The sequence below is a fragment of the Pelophylax lessonae genome (assembly GCF_965119305.1).
Source record: "Pelophylax lessonae genome assembly, chromosome: 3".
NCBI classification, from domain to species: domain Eukaryota; kingdom Metazoa; phylum Chordata; class Amphibia; order Anura; family Ranidae; genus Pelophylax; species Pelophylax lessonae.
The window spans coordinates 205,493,886-205,515,938 of record NC_138770.1 but is presented as its reverse complement, the minus strand read 5'-3'; the positions used below and the strand labels follow the sequence as shown (position 1 = coordinate 205,515,938).

The window sequence follows — 22,053 nt, the reverse complement described above, 5'->3', positions numbered from 1 at the left end:
CCAAAAAGGCCACCTTCTGGGACAGCGTAAGCAGGGGAATGTCCCGAAGAGTCTCAAAAAGAGGCTTCTGGAGGACTGAGAGCACCAAATCGAGGTCCCAAGGCGGCAACAGAGACCACACTGGGGGTGTCAAGTGCCTAACTCCCTGAAGAAAAGCATGCACCAGGGAGTATGTGGCCAATGGCCGTTGAAATAAGACCGCTAAGGCCGACACCTGACCATTGATAGTACTCAAGGCCAGTTTCTGCTCAGCCCACCCCCCCCCCCCCCCCCCCCCATTGAAGGAAGGTCAAGATCCGAGTCACCGAACAAGAGCGAGAATGAACCCCAAGAGGCTCAAACCATGCAATGTACGTCTTTCACGTACGACCGTAGATCTTCCTAGAAGTAGGTTTCCTAGCTTTTAACAACGTGGGAAACACTGACTCACGACTGTAAAGCAGGATAGAAGATTGGTCCTTGGGACAGAAGATCCTCCCTGAGAGGAAGCTTCCAAGGAATGTCGGCGACCAGCCACATGTGATTGCCATACCAAGTCCGGCGAGGCTAGTCTGGGCCACTAAGATGAACGGAATCCCTTCTGCCTTGATCCTGCATAGAAGTCTTGGCAGAAGCTTGAGAGGAAGGAAGGAAGACGTAAATCAGACGATACTGACCCCATGGGGCCACCAGTGGATCTGTGGCATCTACCAGAGGATCCCGTGACCGAGCCACAAATTTCTGCACCTTTCTGGTAAACCGGGAAGTCAACAGATCCACCATGGGGATGCCCCACTGGAGACACAACTGATGAAAACACCTCCAGAAGAAGAGACCACTCCCCTTGGACAAACGCCTGCCGACTGAGGTAATCTGCCTGCCAGTTTTTCACCCCTGGAATGTGTACAGCAGAGAGGGCTGGAAGGAACCGTTCTACCTTAGAATGCTGGCTATCTTCAGAGGTGTCCAAACTGTGGCCTGAGGGCCATAAGGGGCCCTTTGCTAGCCTTTATCTGGCCCTTGGGGCACTATTCCTCCCACCAACACTAACAGTGGGGCATAATTTCTGCCGCTCACAATAAATATGGGGCACCATTTCTCCCACTGACACCAATGATGGGGCACTATTTCTAATCCTACTGATCATCAACCCTGAGGCCATGTATATTATCACTAATGCTGGGCCAGGGACATTTTTATTCCCTCACTTGACTCAATCAGACCCCCCTAAAGTCTGAAGAAGAGTAAACTGGCCCTTTGTTAGGAGACCCTTGCTGTAGAAGATCAAGTCTCATATCATTAAAGCATATCATTCTATTATTTCATAGGAAAGGTGTTAGTGAAGCATACCTATCAAATGATCCCCTAAACTAAATATAATGTACATAAATTATATGGATCATAAATGTAAAGCACAGCCCACTTCTTTGACGTGTTTCAGTTTTAGGGAAAGTTCTGCTGCAAGTACAGTTGGCTGACCAGGACTTCAGGCACAGAAGTTTCAAATGCCCACAAAACCATTGTATATTTTTGCAAATCGAAAGACAACTGGATTTGCACAACATTGAAAAAATCTACCTAATAACTACCCCTCTGTTCCTAAAGGATCTTTTCCTTCAGCTATTTTAGGGTGGAAATAAATAAATATTTTGCGCTGTGAATAGGGAATTTCCAAATTACATCTTTTTAATAAGCAACTTTTACTTATCAATTTGCAGGGAAAAAAAATTCTGATTCGAAGCCCATAGTGCCTTTGTCTTTCTTGGTTTCATACTGTCTAGAAATGAAGAGAGGTAAAAAGAACAGGTCTCTAGCTTTTAAAATGTGTGTCATGGTTGTTTTATAGCAGACTTCTCATATTGTTATATGAATGTGTATCTGAGGCTTGGCTGAGGGATCTTCAGATTCTCCCTGTGCCAGCTCTTCCCCATGGAGTGCCTGTCAGAGTGTGGCACCATTCAGACTTTGAACGTCTGTCACAATCTGAACACTGCGAGTACGGACTGTCCTGGAGGGCGAAGACACTACCCGCGGATAATAAACAAAACGATGAGCAGCGACATTTGCATATTTAAATCAGAATTCTCTCCTTGCCTATTAAAATAATAAGCATCGGGAGATTTTCACACGGTCCAAGCAGTGGGCTGCTAGATATTTCGGCTTCTTCAGATGACACTTATCTGCGGGTACACCGTTACCAGATATGCACCGCCTGTGTGATGAATACAATTGACTCAGTAATGATGGAGTGACATCATGATTATTTTTATGTACTAGTCAGAAGATGGTGGGCTCTGAATTCATAAGGCTTTCTAGCAAGAAAAAATCTCCAGGAAAATTTGTAATATGTTAAAAGAATTATGAAAATAGCTGCACATATTCATATCACTATATTCTGTATGCATAAAATAACATTCATGCATAAAAAACGCAAAGAACACTTACCAGCTTGGTTGGTTGTCACAGTCACTGACACAGACTGATCTTGACTAGGGTTCTGTTTGGATACTCCATTCACTGACCAGATCTCGAAGGTGTAGTTGGTATGAGCTTGCAGGTCGGTGATGGACACTTTGGTTGTCTTCAGACCATTCTGCTGGGGTGTGTAATGAACTCCAGAGCCACATGGCCGGCAGCGAGTTAGATCAGCACCACATCTTTTACAGACCACATTGTAAGAAACATCTGTCCTTCCACCATTGTTCTGAGGAGCAGTCCACTCCAAATTTACAGAGGTTTCATTCACATTGGAAATTAGGTTTTGAGGAGCTGATGGTGGACCTGTTAACACAAATGAATATGTAATGTAAAATAAACAGCATTATTATAATACAGTATATATCTTTTTTTTTTTTTTACAGAAGATAGGTAAAACAAAAAAGAAACAGTAAGCTCCACCTACAAAAGCATAAATTTAGAAACCTCGCACATTTTGGTCACTGGCCTCATGGCTTCCAATGTATTGTGCTGATACTTCCCAAGCTAGACACAGAATAATCCATAGGATTATGGGTAGACTTTGCAGTGATCACCATGTCTATAAATACCATTAGATGGCACAATAAATATTTTCAGCACTGAAAATGAATGGTCAAGGCTCTCTGTTCCGTAAGTATGAACATGCACGCTTGACAAGCATGCATGTTTACACAGTTATGCATATGCAATTAAAATCTGTATGTGTGCCTCATGGTCTCTAAGGTCTACTGCTATCCTAGGTCCACTGAACCTTAATATTTTAGTTTATGCAGTCAGAATAAATCACCAACCTGACTATTTCTGGTCAAGACTATTGACAAGAAGGTCTAGCTCTTTGATGCTGAAGTCGATAGGAGAAAAAAAAAAAGATGCCAATGCATAATACAACCCACCATTGTCCACCAAAAACTGAAATAACACTATTGGGTGGACTTGGCCTTTAAATCTCAAGAACGTGTGGCTTCCTTCACCACTGCACTGCTTTCCATTCTCGTCAACACATAGCTTGTGAGGGCACCTTTCCAAAAGGCTATGTCCACTTTCACGTGGGAAAATATGCCACATTGAATCAAGATCTTCAGAAAGCAAAAAGTCAGTAATTGGTATGTGGGACGAGGCCCAGGCAGCTTCTGAACACATGAGCAGCCAAGCGGAAAACTAGGCACGCAGATGCTGGCAGGTCTGAAGAGGGAGATGGGTCAGAGGAAGGCCCCCACCTTCTCCACCAACATGAATGGAGATGGTATACGGAGAGTAGCGGGTGACAGTTGAACACAACATGAAGGAGGGGGGCAGGCATACGCTGATAAAAATCTTGACGTTATCAGCAAGGATGATAGGAAATAAAGGTGCCAAGCTTGACAGGTTGGTTTAAGCCCAACTGTGCAGGGCAGATATCTGTTTCACTTCTGAATGTTCTACAAGCAAAGTCAAACCCAAGGCTCTCTAAACGGAAATCACAGAACGCCAGATTAAATTTCAGCTGCACACATTCACATCATTTATGAAATTAATATTTATTTTATTAATATGGTGTTTGGAATTCACCCAATGAACATTTTAAATAAAAGTATTCTCCCAGAATTCTCTTTATATGTTTTATTATTCTATATTCAGATAAGTGGAACAGGCAATAATTTGCTAAGAATACACGCTTATCTAACAGTAGCCATTGATCTAGGTGGATTTGCTCCTCATAATAACCCTCACTTTTTTGTGCCTCAGTAACAAATGAATCTGAAGTCATCTATTTAATGGAAGAGACCATCCAAACCGATGCTTCTGGTTAATTAAAACTGATTTCAGGATCTCCGATTCTCCGCCTGCTCAGCTTCCTTTTCACATACTAATCACACTAGGACCTCGAATGCTTAGCGTTCTTTCAATGAGAATAGAAGCATCTTTGGGGTTTTGCCTACTCCAACCCCAGATCCATCCACAGGTCCCATTGTGCGTGCATCTTTGTTTTGTTTACTGTCAATTCTAAGCTCACATTTTGTTTTCATTAAGCTAGGCAATTTTCTTAAGAAGACTCTGACGCAGCCCATTAAATTATAGTTTTCGGTTTTCCCGGCTGGGCGAGTTTAGACTGGAGAGGGTGTGTGTGTGTGTCGAAGGCTCAGATAAGTTGCAAGAGGAGACACAGACAAGAAGAAGCTAAGCTAGGGGGTTTTCATATTATTATTATTATTATTTTCATGCATTTTTTTTTTTTTGATTGGAGAGGTGTTGACAAGTGTTGGTTTGGCAACGAGGACACTCCCTGGGCAAAATTAATAATCTCTATTTCATAATGAGAGAAAAAAGCATTTCAAGATCTAAAGATTCATTCATTTGTTGTGGTTAAGGTGTAAAATAATGAAAGGCCAAGTTCTAAAACTCGTTTTTTTTAAAGCCAATCATTTTTTTTTTTACTGAAAACTGATACTTGTAAGTTATTTGGGAAGAGCGCTCACAATTTAGATTTTTTTTGGTATGTTGATTTGTGTCATGTCATATATGAAATGATAATATTATTTTGATGTTCTTCCTTCTGTAATGTTCAATTAGCTTGATGATGATAACCGATGAAATTTAAGACAAAAAGCTATAAAAAATAAAAAAGGATGCTTAAGAGAGAAATTTGTGTTTTTCACTCTTACTCTTACTCCCGTTGGGCTGTGGAGGGGGCTGAAGCAGCTGGTTTAGGCTCTCAGTGGCTTGCCGGTCCAGGCTCCTGGGTGGATCCTGACCACATGGTCGCGATCTTTCCCTAGTCTGGACCGGCTCTGTGACATCAGCTGAAAACAGGTCACAGGAGTGCAGAAATAACTGCATTCCTGGGATCCACAGGAGAAGTACAGCCAAACAAGCTTTGGTTGTACTTCTCTTTTAGTTGAACTCCAGGGGAAAATAATTTAAGCTTTCAGAGGGTCACCTTCCCCACTGCAAGGTGTAACTGCTTTTTTTGCCTTGGAGATAATTAATAGAATGATATACTTACCCTACAGCTCTCTCCTTTGGGAACCAGTGTTGTCCTAACATGTCGAACATTCTGGGAATCCTTGGCATCCTCCTGTACATCATAGGACTGCTGGTCCTGCATTGTATTGGATAACTTCAGAGAGCTGTGACCGGAGGACCATAGGACCAGTCCCATGAGGAGGAGGAAGAATGTGGTTGTTAGAAATAAGGTAAGTATGTCCCCATATTCATCATTCTGTAGGCAAAACAAGAACTTAAAGGAGAAGTACATCCAAAGCTTGTCTGGCTGTACTTCTCCTGTGGATCACAGGAGTGTAGTTTGTTCTGCACTCCTGTGACCTGTTTTCAGCAGACAGCGGGCTGAAACCCACCATTGGCTGACGTCACAGTGTTGGTCCAGGCTCGGGCAAGATTGCGACAATAAACTCAGGATCCACCCACATGACTGGACAGCCTCTCAGCGAAGCCTGTCAGCAAGCCACTGAGAGCCTGAGGCTGCCACTTCCACCCCCTACAAAGCCCAGCGCTCCAGTGAGCGCAAGGATGCAGAGCAAAAAGCTAGTGACTGCTCAGGAAGCCTTGTGAACCAAGCGCTCCACTGTGTTTGATTGCTCAGTTCTCAGTGTTCGACCGATCCTGCATGCCGGTGTCAGACCCATGCTGCATCCATCTAGGGAAGTATGATTCAGAAAAAAACCAAACCCCCATACTTTTAAAGTGGTTGTAAACCCTTACAAAAACCCTTACAAAAACCAGTAAAAAAATGGCCTCAGGTGATACACAGATTAAACAATAATCGTACATAAGTTATACCTGTTTGGGGGTATAAGCCCTCTCTTCTTTACATTTGCTCAAAGTTAAGAATTTATAAAGCTTGTCTGGGCGGTCAGAAAAAAGGGGCAGAGAGTTGATGTTAGAGAGATCAGTGAGGAGAGCTGATTGGAGGGAAGGGACACCCCCTTCACACAGCAAAAAGGAACAGAGCTGAGGCTGTCAATCTGCTGGATCCCCCTCTCCTGTCACCTTTTTTTCTTGGTGTTGGGAAAACTTGTCAAAAGTGACTCATTTTGATAGCAGAGGAATGAAGAGGTCTCTTAATTGAGACAAGCACACACTATAGAGGGATATATTACGTTCATGTTTCATGCCTAAGGTTTACAACCACTTTAACCCTTGTAACAGGTAGGGGGACCCATTGAAAGAGTGAGTCTTTTTTTTCCCTGGAGTCCATCTTTAACAAAAATATCGAAACAGTTATTTCGAATATGGTTGTATAGACCAGCCTTTGTCAACCAGGGTGCCTGGTGTGCCTCCTGGGTTCTTCAGGGTTGCCTTGACAAAATGCCTAAAATTGCCACAGGTTTTTACTTTGCAGCATTACAAGCCTGGGGACCCTGTGGGTCAAGCCACTGGCATCCTGACAATCTTGGGCACTGTGCAGGTCAAAACACTGGCACCCTGAAAACCAATGAGATCACTGGTTGAGGAGAACCATGGGTGATTGCACAGCATCCTTATTTACTTTTCCCCTCTCCATCAACACTGGGGTCACATTGGCAAGTAGAAGAAAAGCTGGAATACTATTCAGTACCAGTTTGCAACTGTGGAGCAATAAATCACTTCTAAAGTTGGATGGCCCATGTGTATGGATGTTGCTGCTATATGTAAAACTATTAGTTTAGATTTTTTTACAGTTTAGAATGGGTTGCCTCGAGATCGTGCAGAATTTTAAAGGGTGCCCAACTGAAAAAAGGTCGAGAAATACTGATATAGATAGATAATGTACCTAAATAAATCAGACTCATTCGGTAACGCAATAAGCAAAGTAAAGGATGCAGTAACCCACAACAACCAATCAGCAAACACCTTAGTTGATCTGCCTGCTCTTTAAACTGGTCTATTATCAGCTGATGAAAGCTGTGACAGTTTGCATAACATCACTGCTCAATGTATAATTAAAAAAGCTTGAGTGTCTTCCTTGCCTACATACGGTCAATAATCACATGCTATTGCGGAGGCTTGGGCAACCTGGGGTGTGGATAAAACACTTGAAATTATCCAGTAAGATTTACAAGCTGGTAAATTAACATTTGGACATGGGTGACTGAGAAGGATTCATCAGCCAGCATTAAGCAGTGCCGAGACGGGTTTCTGTCTTCGTTTCCAAGTATGCCAAGAAAGGCAGGAAAGTAGCTGCCGATTGACAAATAAAGTAGCAGCGTGTGACAGTTGTAAAAACAAGATCCCCACTCTCCCTCTTCAGATAATAACTTCAGCTGGCGTGTCCCAAGTATAGGAAGGGAGGAATGACCCTAAATGGAAGACTATGGGGCCTGGCAGGCTCTTCCACAACCATTAGACACCCACGTGCAACCTGCAGCTCTGCTTGTCTAAAACAACTATGAGGTCAAGCTTCAGTGCCTTTTAAATCATTGTTTTTATGCTCCTGCCTTACATTTATTTACTATCTGGAAGCTGGGTGGCCAAACCCGATAAAAGTTTAATGTTTATGCCTTTGAGAAAGACTACTAAAGAGTTAAGCAAGGTAAAATGTACCTAATCAACCACTTATGATTTTCAACATGGATTTACAAGGAGACCTCTCTGGCATGCCATTGTGAATTAAAGTGGTTCTAAAGGCTAAATGTTTTTTTACCTTTATGCATGAAGGTAAAAATCCTTCTGTGTGCAGGGCCAGAGCCCTCCCGCATCCTTACCTGAGCACCCTCTGATCCAGTGATGTTCACGATAGCATTGGCTGTATGGGGGTTCTCCCTCCCCATTGGCTGAGACTGGTGCCAGTGAGCAAATGAGTCGGGGGTTGCTGAGCTGCGGCTTTATGTGTCTTATGGATGCATAGAACAGAGACTCTGGAGCGAGCATGCTTTCTCTGGGGGAAGCTCAAGGGGAAGGAGTCAGGAGCACTGGCAGGGGACCAGAAAAGAAGAGGATCAGAGTTGCTCTGTGCAAAACTACTGCACAGAGCAGTTAAGTATAACATGATTGTTATTTTTTTCTTTTTTAAACAAAGCTTTGAGAGCCGGTTCACACTGAGGCGATCCGACTTCGGGGGGCGACCTGTGAAGTCGCGTGCACCGTGACTTCGGCACGACTTGCATGGACTTCATAAAATGAATGTCTATTCAAGTCGCCTCCAGGTCGCCCCGAAGTAGTACAGGACCCATTTTCTAAGTCGGAGTGACTTGTGTCGCTCCTATTAGAACGGGTCCTGTACTACACTATGGACCGCGATGGTGCACGACTTGTCAGGCTGACCAAGTCGCCTGACAAGTCGTACTAGTGTGAACCGGCACAAATACCACTTTAATATAATTTACCAAACCTATATCTCATTAAAAAAAAAAAATTGAGATAACAGCCAAGAAGGCAAAACTCATAAAAAAAATTTGTGGACCAATAAAAACAAATGTTGCTGCATTTTAACGTAAACTTGGCATATAAGGATAAAGAATGGACATCAGCACTGGGGTCGTCAGTTCGATTCCCAACCATGGCACTACCTGCCTGGAGTTTGCATGTTCTCCCTGTGCCTGTGTGGGTTTCCTCCAGGTACTCCGGTTTCCTCCCACACTCCAAAGACATGCTGGCAGGTTAATTGGCTCCTGTCTAATTTGGCCCTAGTATATATGGATGTGAGTTAGAGACCTTAGATTGTAAGCTCCTTGAGGGCAGACACTGATGCGAATGTACAATATATATGTAAAGCGCTGCATAAAGTGACAGTGCTATAGAAGTACATGTAATAAATAAATAAAAGGCTGAAGTATCTGAATGTGTAAATTTGATTAGTCAATCAGAAAACATCTTCTAGAATGCTGGTGAATTTCTTACAATTTGGCACAATGATACACAGAACTCTCAGAACAATCATAGCTAAAATCTATCTTTTCTAAATCAAATGGCAAAGGATCACGCAAGTCAAGTAGGAACAAACCTGCTTGTTATTGGTAGCCAAACTTGTCATCAGAGTGTGCAACATCCTTCGGTAGTTAAACAAAGTCCCTTAGGCTCCGTTCACATATAGGCGTTTCGGATGATGCAGTAAAATCGTGCAAACAGAATTGCAGGATGCCCAAAAGAAGTACAATCGTGGCAAAATCATGCCGCCTTTGAGGTGCCATTGCAAGTTACGGTAATAGCTCGGGCGTCTCGCGACTTGCAATGGTTCGTAATCGCAGGCAGAATCGCGGCAATTCCCCTATATGTGAACGGAGCCTTACGGCAAAGCACAAATGATGACATTCAAAATAAAGAAACTCATGGCAATTAAGTTTCAGTTTATGGAATTTTATCAAAAAGATGATTTCTCATTGGTTGCTGCTTTGGGCTGCTGCACTCAACACACCATTCTTTGCAGTAAAAAAAAAAAAGTCTAAATATTTTCTCAAAGCTCACACCTAAGAAGCATAAATAACGAGAAGATCCCCCAATGGAGAGTTCATCATGAATAGAAGATAATGAGTGTTTGTGAAGATTGCAGACATCCCATACAAAGAATTTATGGAGCGCTGGTATGCAGTTCAAGGCATTACAACCTGCAATTAATCCACCATTCTCCAGAGGCTCTCAGGGTCCTGAAGTGCAATTCCTAATACAATTGTGGAAGGCTAAACTTTTTACAAAGGGGATTCCTATTAAACCAATGACACCATAAACTCTCTGGGTCAGAATAGCTCACAAAGAAGCAGCTGGTTCTTTCGACTTAAATTACCAAGTGTTGCTTATGCCTTGAGAACTCTGGGAACCTCAGACAGATGTGCCAGCAGCCTACTGCCAAGCTAATTAATTGTGTCCATCCGTTCAAGTGCTGGTGAGATGTACTCAAGGTGATGACAGAAAGGCCCCTACTGTAGATGATCCGAGAAATGCACAAATCCCTCTCGCTTTTGTCTTTAATTATATACTACCTGATTATATGAACAATGCCCAGCAGAAGATACAAAAAAATGTTTCCAGTAAGGAATATTTTGGGAATGGAAAGAAAAGGGGGTTCAATAACCCCCTTTTATATGGTTAAAAGGGACAGACAGCAAGCGGTTACAGAAATGCTATTCTACATTATATAGTGATTCTTATTACAAGTTATTTTTCTTATGTTGAAGGAATATGTTCCCTAAATTGAATTAAATACTTAACACTGAATCTTATTTCCAAAACCAAAAACGTAATATATTACAGCTTAGCAAATATTAGATGTGATGGCTGCATTTGTTTTCTTTTTTTTTCTGATTTCATCTGGTGATCTGGCCAGTAACACACCCCCTATATTAGATTGCCTACAATCGGGACGAAGGAGCAACAGAGACACCCTTGGACAGCATCAATGTCAGTCTGGGGGGAGGGGCGTATTAGATATAATAGCAGATTTAGATACACTAACATTGAAGCCAGGCCCCTATTCACGCCAGTTCACACCACAATTTCTGCATTTCGGATGCATTTCTGCATGCATGTTTATTAAGGGTTTTTGAATAATTTATGTGCATTTTTGATTCCCCCCCCCTCTCTTTTTCTTTGTCTCAATTGTGCTTTTTTGATGTGCTTTGCTGCGTTCAGCATACAGAAAAAATGCAACTTGTTCTACTTTTATTGGCTGCACTGGAACGCACAGCTCTGGTGTGAATTTGGGGCCACTGGAATCCATGTTAAACACTATCCATGCGTTTTTGAAGCAGAATTAAAAAACGCACTGGACTGCATCTGGTGTGAACCAACCCTAACACTTTATAGGCAGTTACAACCACAGGTTTTTTTTTTCTATTGTGAAACATTTTTGGCATAAATTAAAGATGATCACTGTAAACACCCCTGTCAGTGGTAAATAGTCTCAACAATCTAACTACTACATCTGCAGGACAGCTTGTTCTGTTAAAAAACAGCAAACTGGCAGGATCCCCAGGTGGAAAAAAAAAAAGCCAAAAAAAGAAAAACTAATACAGCCAACACATCTAAGAATTGGTAAAATGTTTGCTTTTGGAACAATTAGCACTTTAATTGAGATACATACATATAGTGTGTATGTGTATATATATATATATATATAGATATATATATATAATATATTAGTGATCAACTAATATCGTTTTTTCATTGCCGATACCGATATTTTCGGTATCGGCCGATATGGACCGATATTTTCGTACATTTAAACAATGTTTTATTTTTTTTTTACTTGACAGGTACTGTTGTGTAGGGATCTGGGGGTCAAAAAGACCCCAAACCTCTCCTCTGCACTTAAAAGCATTCAAAATGCCAAGTTTGGCTGTTTTGAATGCTGTCATTTTTTTTTAACCTGGTGCCCAGTACCCGGAAGTGATGTCATGATATCACTTCCGGGTTTTTGCATGGAGACCTGATCAGAGCCGAATGCGGTTTGATCGGGTCTCCTGCTGCCGTGCAGGCTGGTTGCCCAGGTCTCCCGATAGGACTAGGAACGCCAGTACCGGAGTGATGCCTCTAGCTGCAGGCATCACTACGGTACATGCACTTTCCGAAATATTGGCAATATCGGTAACCTCAGGGGCCGATTCCAATATATCGGGGAAAGTACATATTGGCCCTCGATATATGTTTATATGCCTTTGCCGATAATCGGTCTATCCCTATAATATATATATATACACACAAATACATATATACATATATATATTTATATATACACACACATCCCTATGCCTTATATACCTAAATTATACCAAAACACTGCAAATAAGAAGCTTTTTCACACTTTATTGAAAAGAAATGGGATGCCAGACAAATCCAATAGCCTGCAGGTGCCTTAAATGAGAAGGTGGTGCTACGGAGAATAACGAGAAGGAGAAGAAGGAGCCAGCTGTTAATATTTAGGTGCATCAACCGCTTATGAGAAATGTGTTTTATGGTAAAACACAGTAAATTTGTTGAATTTAGCTATATGAAAAATAACTATTTCCCCTTTTGAAAAAAAAAAGAAACCTTCTCTCTTATTGTAGGATGCAAGTTATTCCTCAGCTCTTTTAAAGGTTCCCCTTTGTGTCATAACGCCGGTACATAAAATACATCATCTTGCGCACACATAAAACTTCACGGCCAGTTCCGCTCTCCTGCCCAATCCACACTACAAGCAGAAGCACTAAGCTTTGTTTCACCGCTAACCACCATCCTCGGATTCCTCGCCTAGGATTTTTGCTGCAGCCCTCTCGGAATCAGTGATGCAGGCACCCCTGGAGAAAAGACCAGCCATTGCAGATTCCCTGATAATTGCTTTTGTGCTGTTCTGTACGTGCTTCTGAGACAGTGAAAAGAGAAAATTCAGATGAAGGTTAAAAAGCGAAAGAAATGGCAAAAGATGTGAGTTTAGGGTAATGCCGCCTTAACTCTTCCCCTGCCGGGGGGGATGCAGATTCCTGCACTGCAGATACTTCCAGCAGTGAAGAAATATCGTCTGCACGAATGAATCCCACTGAGAGACGCTCACCGCACAGAAGCCAGCACGGCACGCTCGCTTTCGTTCTTGACCTTGGGATCGAGTGAAGGTTGCCCGGGTTTCTCAATCTGCCCTTACATTTCAACAAGCTGGCTCCCGGCGGCGGCAGCGGAATTCACAGGCAAGTTCCACCAGTCATTTCATTAGAGTTCATTACTCGGATAACTGTCAAGATGCATTAGAGGAAGCCACCGAGATTAATAGGGTGCAATGGCCATTTAAAAACAATATCATTTCTTGAAGAAGCAACAGCCCGAACTTCAAATCTTATTATTCAAAAGGAAAAAAAAATATGACAGGAAAGACTCCATCAATGGCTGGAGCCTGAAGCTGATGGATTTACTGACCAAGAACACAATACAGAATAAAGAAACCATGGCAGACTGCTAGCAAAACGCTTTCATAGGACTAACAGACACAACATTTAGAATGCTAGGAAAATAATTCATATTTTATTGATCACTCCAATCAAGATCTCCTCAGATTCAATACAAACTCCTCAGTATCATTCTGGTCCCCTGGTATGAATGAGGCTACTTAGGCTATGGAAATTACTACAATGAATGAAATTAATAAAAATGTGATATCAATGACATAAACAATAGCCATTTCAATGGTAGCCATACAGAGGTTGATTTATTACAACTGGAGAGTGCAAAGTCCGGTGCAGCTGTGTATGGTAGCCAATCAGCTTCAAACTCTAGCTTGTTCAATTAAGCTTTGCCATAAAACCTGGAAGCTGATTGGTTTCTATGCAGAGCTGCACCAGATTTTGCACTCTCCAGTTTTAGTAAATCCACCTGAAAGTGACCTATATTTTGCCCATTGATGAACATGTCTTGGCTGTTCTCTGTTGTCATTATATGGAAAGGTACTGCGTGATTAAGCATAAGCACTCCTGAGAAAATGACTCTACAGCTTTGGCAAAAAGAATCCGTTCCACATCAGCAGTCACTAACTCCAATCAATACTTAAGTGCCCCATTAGACACACAGGCTTCTTCAGTAATGCAGTGCAAAGTGCAATGACAATGTGCAAAGTAACAACTTAACAAGCAGATTTCATATTTTAAAGTAACCAATTACAGTAACTAAGATCTGATTGGCTACATCGAGTTCCTGCTCTTTGCACATTGTCAATGAACTTTGCACTATTTATTCTCTATGCACATCGTCAATGAACTTTGCACTATTTATTCTCTATGCACATCGTCAATGAACTTTGCACTGTTTTTTCTCTTTGCAAATCGTCAATGAACTTTGCACCATTTTTTCTCTTTGCACATCGTCAATGAACTTTGCACTGTTTTATTCTCTTTGCACTGTTTTATTCTCTTTGCATATCGTCAATGAAGTTTTCACTGCTTTTTTCTCTTTGCATATCGTCAATGAACTTTGCACTGCTTTATTCTCTTTTCATATTGTCAATGAACTTTGCACTGTTTTATTCTCTTTGCACTGTTTTATTCTCTTTGCACATCGTCAATGAACGTTGCAATGTTTTATTCTCTTTGAACATCATCAATTAACTTTTCGCCATTTATTCTCTTTGCACATTGCCAATTAACTGTGCACTGCTTTATTCTCTTTGCACATTGTCAATAAACTCTGCAGTACTTTATTCTGTACAACCAATTCCATTTATCAGTTTCAGTCAGCTACTGTGCTGTAAAACCATAAAGGCATGTTATGGATGGAGAACACACACAACTAGAGTCTCAAAAAGAGACACCAAGGTTTTCTTGTTATTATAACCCATAGCCAAGCATTCCCAGACTCCAGAAAGACAAAGTTTGAACTAGTAGGTATGACTTACAGGCAAGTGAATTCAGCTGCTGCACTGGGCTAAGCACTGATAATGCCGACCCAGCAAAATGCCTTCATAGCAATAATTCTCCAAAATGAATATATCCATGGCATTTGCTCAACAAGACTGTAAAACAGCTGATAGGACAAGGACTGTCCTTATAGTGAGCCCAAATTAAGGGGTCATCAGGGCTGTGGGAACCATGTAGCTGTGCTGAGGTTAGTGCAACATAAACCCACGGAGCACAACGGGTGATATCTACAGCAATACCCCTCTGCTTGTCACAGCTGCTGTCAAGTATCTGTTATATTTTTATAGCGAGAGTATAAATTCTCCTGTAGAAAGAAGATGAATACCAAAATGACAGAACAAACTGTGATGCCACACAGAAGGACCTCACTCTCACTTTTCCCTAAAAAAAGATGAAACCAGCATGGGACTTACGAGTGCAAGGCATGGAGGCAGGGTCACTGTCGGCTCGAAAATAGCCCCTGTCACAGGTGCAGGAAGTGGAACCTTCACGAAGAGCAAAGCTGTGTGGAGGACACTTGGAACACGTCGCATCCGATGAGAGGGCCTTGTAATATCCGGCTTTGCAGGCTGTGGAAGAGATAATTAAAAGGGTTAGTTTAAAGAAATATGTATAAAAAGGTAAAAACACGACCTAAAAAATCAAGTAATCAGAACACTTCAGGCAGAAAACAAAACTAACCTTGACATGGCCCCACCCTTCATGCACTGCACGTTAAATCTAGAGCCATGGCAATAAGCAATAAACACTTAAGGGCTCTTTCACACGGGCGGTCCGATCAGATCCGCCTGTCAGTTTTTTAGGCGGATCTGATCGGATCCTCCATGCAGCTCTATGGGGCAGCGGGTGTCAGCGGAGACACCTCCGCTGACACCCGCTGCCATCCGCATCCGATCCTGTGCTGAAATCTGGACAGATGGAAACCCTATTTTTCCATCAGTTCAGTAATCGGAGCGGAGCGGATCTCATGAGAGCAGACAAGCGGTCCGCTCTCCTCCGATCCCCCATAGAGGGCAGCGGGTGCTGAGACACCTCCCTCTCCGCTCTGCAAGCGGAGACGGAGCTGTCATCCGCCCGGCTCAGCGGGGATCGCGGATCGATCCCCGCTGAGCAACACGGATCCGCCTGCGGAGGCGGACCGTGTGAAAGAGCCCTTAGGGTTGATTTACTAAAACTGGAGAGTGCAAAATCTGGTGCAGCTGTGAATGATAGCCAATCAACTTCTAACTTCAGTTTGTTCAATTAAAGCGGAGTATTGGAGACAAAATCTGTTTTCCTCTAGAGGTAAAGAATGCCCCCTTTGTCCTCTGTGTTGACCTTGAAGTGAATAAGGCTCCGTTCACATTAGGTCGCTCCGACTTAGGGGGCGACCTGTGAAGTCGCGTGCAGCGCGACTTGCACAGACTTTACATAATGGAAGTCAATGCAAGTCGCCTCAAGGTCGCCCCGAAGTAGTACAGGACCCTTTTTCGAAGTCGGAGCGACTTGTGTCGCTCCTATTAGAACCAGTCCTGTACTACACTATGGGAGCGATGGTGCACAACTTGTCAGGCTGACCAAGTCGCCTGACAAGTCGTACCAGTGTGAATGGACACTAACTAAACACCAAGTTCACTATACGGACCCCTTATGTATATATACATATCCTCCCTTAATTTCCTCTTCCCAAGAGAGAATAAATTAAATTCCTCTAATCTTTCCTCATTAAGTACATATTGAACAGATCTTGGTAACAAGTAGTGAGCCGGTTAATTAAAACGGCCATTAATAAAAAAGCAAAAAAAAAAAAAAAAGAATAAAAGGGATGAGTCATTCCCAAGATACAGATTCCAAACAGAATCTGACTGGTACTTGTGGGCAACATACCTATGTTCCTCTGCTTATACCATAGGAGCCCCAGTATCCCTTTGTACGAGTCTGCTGGAATTTTGAATTAACTCTCTCAGTACGCCTGGTGAGCATAGCAATGTCTGTTGTTTATCTACGTTGCCCCCTGTAAAAGAGCAGGGTCCCTTCATCCAGAACATGCACGGTACATTGCGTAGTGCTTGATGACTTGCTAGGTGTTTGATTAGCCTCTCTTGAAAATGGACCCATGGGAGAAATTGATAAGAGTCGAAAACCACAGCTTGGCAGACAGATAGGCTTGGGTCAGGCCCCTATCCCCACATCAAACACAACCTCATCCCCCTGCACGCAGAATACCAACCCACTGGAAAGAGCCTGTCATTCAACCGTCACAGATAAACAAAGACAGCTTGTGTACAGCCAGCGACTGTATGCAAGAAGGCCTCACTTTTCTCCTTTGGACTTGACAACATTTTAAATACGGCTGAATGAACACAGCCAGGCTCTGTATTTGCTGCTGCATTGCCTGTTCAGGAGGAACAAAATGGCCCCCGTGAAATCTAGGCTTCATTTTAGAGAAAGGCACTTCACCATCTCTGTCTGCACAGCAGATAGGTAGACAAAAACGTGGCCATAAATCGTATAGAAATGAAATACAGTTTAGTCGGCATGATAACTGAATGCAGTTATAGAGGTGGATATAATGGTGGGATAGGCAGCAGATCTAAAGCCAAAATATTTTTTCATTTTGGATAGAAAAAGATTAAAATAACCGTCACTGTATTTTGGGTTTTTTGTTGCCACATGCATCCCAAATGGGAAGCAGGGACTTGGGATATGTGTACTCATTGGAAGACGTATGCTATATTCTTTTTTTATGCCAACCCAAAATGTAGGATTACCTTCAATTACTGTCCTGGTGACAAATCCAGAGAGTGAACCTCCCTAGCAGGGATGCAGACAGCAATACAAACCTTATAGGAAACCTGTCACAAGATAATTATCTAGGCTGTCATTGCTAAACCCCGTTTGAAAATGCAGGTTGCCTGGCTGTCGTGCTGATGTTTTGTCCTCAATAGTTTGTGAGTTATTTACTCGGAAGTATAGAAATAAGGAATTCCGAGTATTCTCCAGACTTCAAATGCTGCATGCTTGTCTTGAGAAATATTAAACGGCAGTGGATAGCTAGGCAAATAACAAAGAGGTCAACAATGGCAGCCTACATATTTCTGTATGACCTATGTATTAAAATTTCTCCCTGAATTTTATATTGTAAGGAGAAAAGACTCCTATAATAATGAAACAGTCTGCAGGGTAGAAATGACTGCATCGGATAATCTAAGGGTTTCATCCAATAAGCCACTATCTTCACCCTAATGCCTAGTACACAAAAAAATCTGAAAATCGGACGGAAAATAACGCTTTCAAATCGATCATACGATAATCTGGTTATTAGTACACAGCTTTCTAGAGCCGACCACAACCGTTCATCCGAAATTATGCGAAGGAACAAACATGAACATTTTTCTCGTACGATTTTCGTTTAATCAGTACAGTTTTTGTAGCGAGAGTATAAAATAAATAAAAATAAATAAATAAATACATTTGGAAGAGCAAGACTATGCATGCTCAGAAATGAAAGAATACAATACAATACATCACTTCCAAAGTTGTGTTCTGTCGTACGAGAATTTTTGCAAGATTAATTTTAATCTCTTAATGTTCGATATGAGACTAGCATGCAGAAGAGACGATCATTTGCCTAATACTCTCATTATGTGTATGAGGCTTAAAGTGGTTCTTCTGTGGGCAGCAGCCCCCCTAATACTTACCTGAGCAACATCTTGATCCAGCTATATTGCATGAGAGACTCAGCTGTCTGGGACTCCCCCTGCTGATTGGCTGAGACACAGTAGTGGAAGCCAATGTCAATCAAAGTCAGTGAGTCAATGAGGAAAGAGAGGAGGGGGGCCGGGAAGCGGCTTAATGTCTGAATGGACAAACAAAGCAGCGGCTCGGGTGCCCCCACAGCAAGCTGCTTGCTGTATGGGTACTCGACAGGAGAGAGGGGCAAGGAGCGCCGATGGGGGACCCAAGAAGAGGAGGAACTGGGCTGCTCTGAGCAAAACCACTGCCCAGAGCAGACAAGTATAACATGTTTTTATTTAAAAGAAAAAAAAACCACAAGACTTTAATATAATTTTAGAGCTGGTTCACACTAATCCGACTCAAAGTCGCCCCGACTTTGGGCAACTTTGAAGTCGCCCGTGCAGCGCGACTTCATCGCGGCTTGCAAATGACTTCTCATAATAGAAGTCAATGCAAGTCTCTCCGACTTCGCCAAAAAATAGTGCAGGAACCTTTTTATAAGTCGGAGCGACTTGAGTCGCTCTGATTAGAACGGTTCCATTGCACAGCATTGGGAGCTGCTTGCCAGGCGACCAAGTCGCCTGACAAGTCAAAGTTATGTGAACCGGCTCTTAAGGCCCCTTTCACATGATCAGACCGATCAGATCCACCTGTCCATTTTTCAGGCAGACCTGATAGGGCCAACCATTCTCCTCTATGGAGAGGTGGATGTCAGAGAAGATGTGTCCACTGACACCCATCTGTCATGCGATCTGACAAGAGCCGCCTAAAACAGATGGAAGGCGATACGTTCACTATCCCCCCCCAGGGGGTCAGATCAGATGGGATCGAATGAAAACAGACATGCCGTCTATTTTCATCGATCTTCCCATAGAGGAGAGCGGGACTCTGACTGGTCCATTTCTGCACAGTGAGCAGAGACGAACCTGTCACCCGCCTGCTCAGCGTAGATCAATCCCTGCTGAGCTAGCGTAGTCCGCCAAGCAGATCCGCCCCATGTAAAAGAGGCACAAAGCAGGGCTCTCCAAACTTTCTAAACAAAGGGCCAGTTTATTGTCCTCCAGACTAGGGGGGCCAGACTGTGACCAGCAGGAGTGGAAATTCTCCTGGCATTAGTGGGAGAGAACATCACTACATTTAGGTATAAGGTAGAAAAATTGTGCCTCATCATTGGTATCATTGGGAGGAATAGTGCCCCATTGTTGGTGTCAGTTGGCAGAATAGTGCCCCGTATCAGTGGGAGATTAGTGCCTCAAGGGACGGCTAAAGGCAGGCGAGAGCAAGATAAGCAAGCAAGATAAAGGCAAGAGCCGCTAATGGCCCCCAAGCCACAGTTTGGAGACCAATGGGGTAAAGTGTAACGAACGCAAGGGTGAGGTGGTTGTGAGTCTATGGTATGAAGAACGTTAATGGAGGCTTGGTGGATTCATGAAAGAGAAAAAAAAAAACCTTAGTACAGTGAAAACTCACTAGTTTTCCAGGATATCTATTTCTGAGATTCCCCACACACCTCTTCAATTCCAATACCATGTACCGATAAAACTGGGAGCCAGGCATACCCATCCACCTTTTAAAGATGCACTTCGAGCACAAAATGAATGGTTCCAAGTTCAAAAATAAAATATTATTTATTTATTTTTTTTTTTTTAAAACATTTTATTGAGGTAAAATGGTATGACATAACAAGTGAACATCCTTTTTAAGCAATACATAGTGCATCAAAAAGAAAAGCTAGTTAAACAGCAACAGTATGCACCGTGAATAAGGTTGAGTAAACAGACCTCGTCATAATCATACAGTGAAGTACAGGAATGTACAAGATCAGCACAAGTCAGGCAATGTAGACCGGTCAGTAAAGTGAGGACAATCTTGGTCCCCATACTCTTGGTGCCGGGCCATGGGGATAACACATAAACAAAAACAACAACAGAAGAAAAACCCATGGCGACCTCCACCATGACTGGGCGTGCGACGGATAAGGCTCCTCCAAGGGCAGTGGTGGTTGCCCCCACGTGTCCGGACACCCCCATGGGGGAACATGCTGTATCCGGGCATAGGGGGCACCCATCAAAAGCGTATATGCCGTCTCGGGGTGGGTAATTCCGAAGAAACCCACATAAGGGGCCAGTGGAGGTGAGTGTTCCGGCCCGTGGGCGGAGTCGGGTCTGCGGCTTGGGGGGAGCAGAGGAGCATCCGGGTGTGGGGGGGGGGGGGGGAAGGGAGAGGAAGGAGTGGGTAGGAGGGTCGAGGGAAAGACATGAGGAGAGGACGTTAGACAGGAAGAAAGAGAGTAAAGGGAGAATAAGGAGAGAAATAAACAGATGGGGGGCATGAGGCCCGTGGTATTCGTGAGAGGGGTTCGATCAACTAAGTGTAATCAGTGGCCGACGGGAGAAGATGTCTGAAGCATCCCACGTCCGGTAGAATTTAGCTAGCATCTAGGATGTAGTGGTCAGTCTCTGGAATTCAGGAAGAGTTGTAAAGTGTGTCCAGGAAGCCCAGGTCGTGTAATATTATTTTTATTAATTAAAAAACATTTAATATATATTTTAAAAACTATTTCAACAAAAACAATAGTAATAAATTAGCTCTAACAACAAAAAAATACCAATCCCCCATTGCTATTCACACAAATCTGCCATCAATAGGCTTTTGCTAAATACTTGGCCAGAATATTTCTTTGCTTTCGTGTTGTGAACTATGGAAACCCTGGCAGACCGTTGTGGTGGTGGTCAGTGCTGAAAGTTATGTCACATTGAATATATCAAATAAAGGATGCTCTTTGCTTATGGAACTTGCTTGCCATGTGACGGGGACACTCATTAAGTGTGTGTGATGCTATTGTGGCCTTCATTGTGTCCTGTTAATACATTCCCCCACCAAATCCCTATTCTCTATGTCACAAATTAAAGTCTTTGGTGCGTGCTTAATGCTGTCCTCTTTTTTTTTTGTCCTTGGGCCTTTCTGCTGAGGATTTTCTGCGTAAGACTGTGGGGAATGAGGAGGAGGAAAGGGGTTATTGCCAGAGCTTTAGGTTCATCCTCCTTTGTCCCCAGCTTAGTTCACATGTTCTATACAAGCCCCAAATTCAATATCTCTGGCACAGCTTTGATGAGTGTTCTTCCCCTCTTTTTCATCACCAAACAAAAGCAGATCCACAACCCAGATGACAGAGTAGCACCACCGGGTTAAGGTTTAGGATCAAGCCTGGTGAGAAAAAAGGTTTTAAACACAACAGAAGGATTCTAAAGCACACTGACCTGTCCTTATGGATCAGCCTATATATGGATGCACACTCACATTTCTAGCTATATTACGTGACCTTTCAATCCTTAGTGTCCTATAATAAAATATAAAAATGCATGACCAGAGGCTCAAGCCACCATCAACATGGCACGGGGTTATTAGATGTACTTAATAATGCAGTGCAAAGATATAGACGATGGGCAAACTAATTCGATTTTAAGTTAATGTAAGTCGGGCCCTATTGCCTAACACTTCTTGTTATCTCTATGTATTGCTAAACTACTGTAAGCACTATGCTTTGGAAATTGTTATCTTTTGGGAGATTAAAAATGTCCGCTTCACAGAA

At 42.8% G+C, this 22,053-nt stretch overlaps 1 protein-coding gene across 1 annotated transcript in view; it reads right to left on the bottom strand.

Annotated features, from left to right (window-relative positions):
- EPHA4 (EPH receptor A4) overlaps positions 1-22,053 on the bottom strand; it is a 104,616-nt gene that overhangs the window by 49,853 nt on the left and 32,710 nt on the right. The window contains exons 4-5 of the mRNA XM_082252212.1: positions 15,158-15,313; positions 2,425-2,760 (exon numbers count right to left, since the gene is read on the bottom strand). Of these exons, the coding sequence (XP_082108338.1) occupies positions 2,425-2,760; positions 15,158-15,313 (492 nt within the window). The remainder of the gene's footprint in view (positions 1-2,424; positions 2,761-15,157; positions 15,314-22,053) is intronic.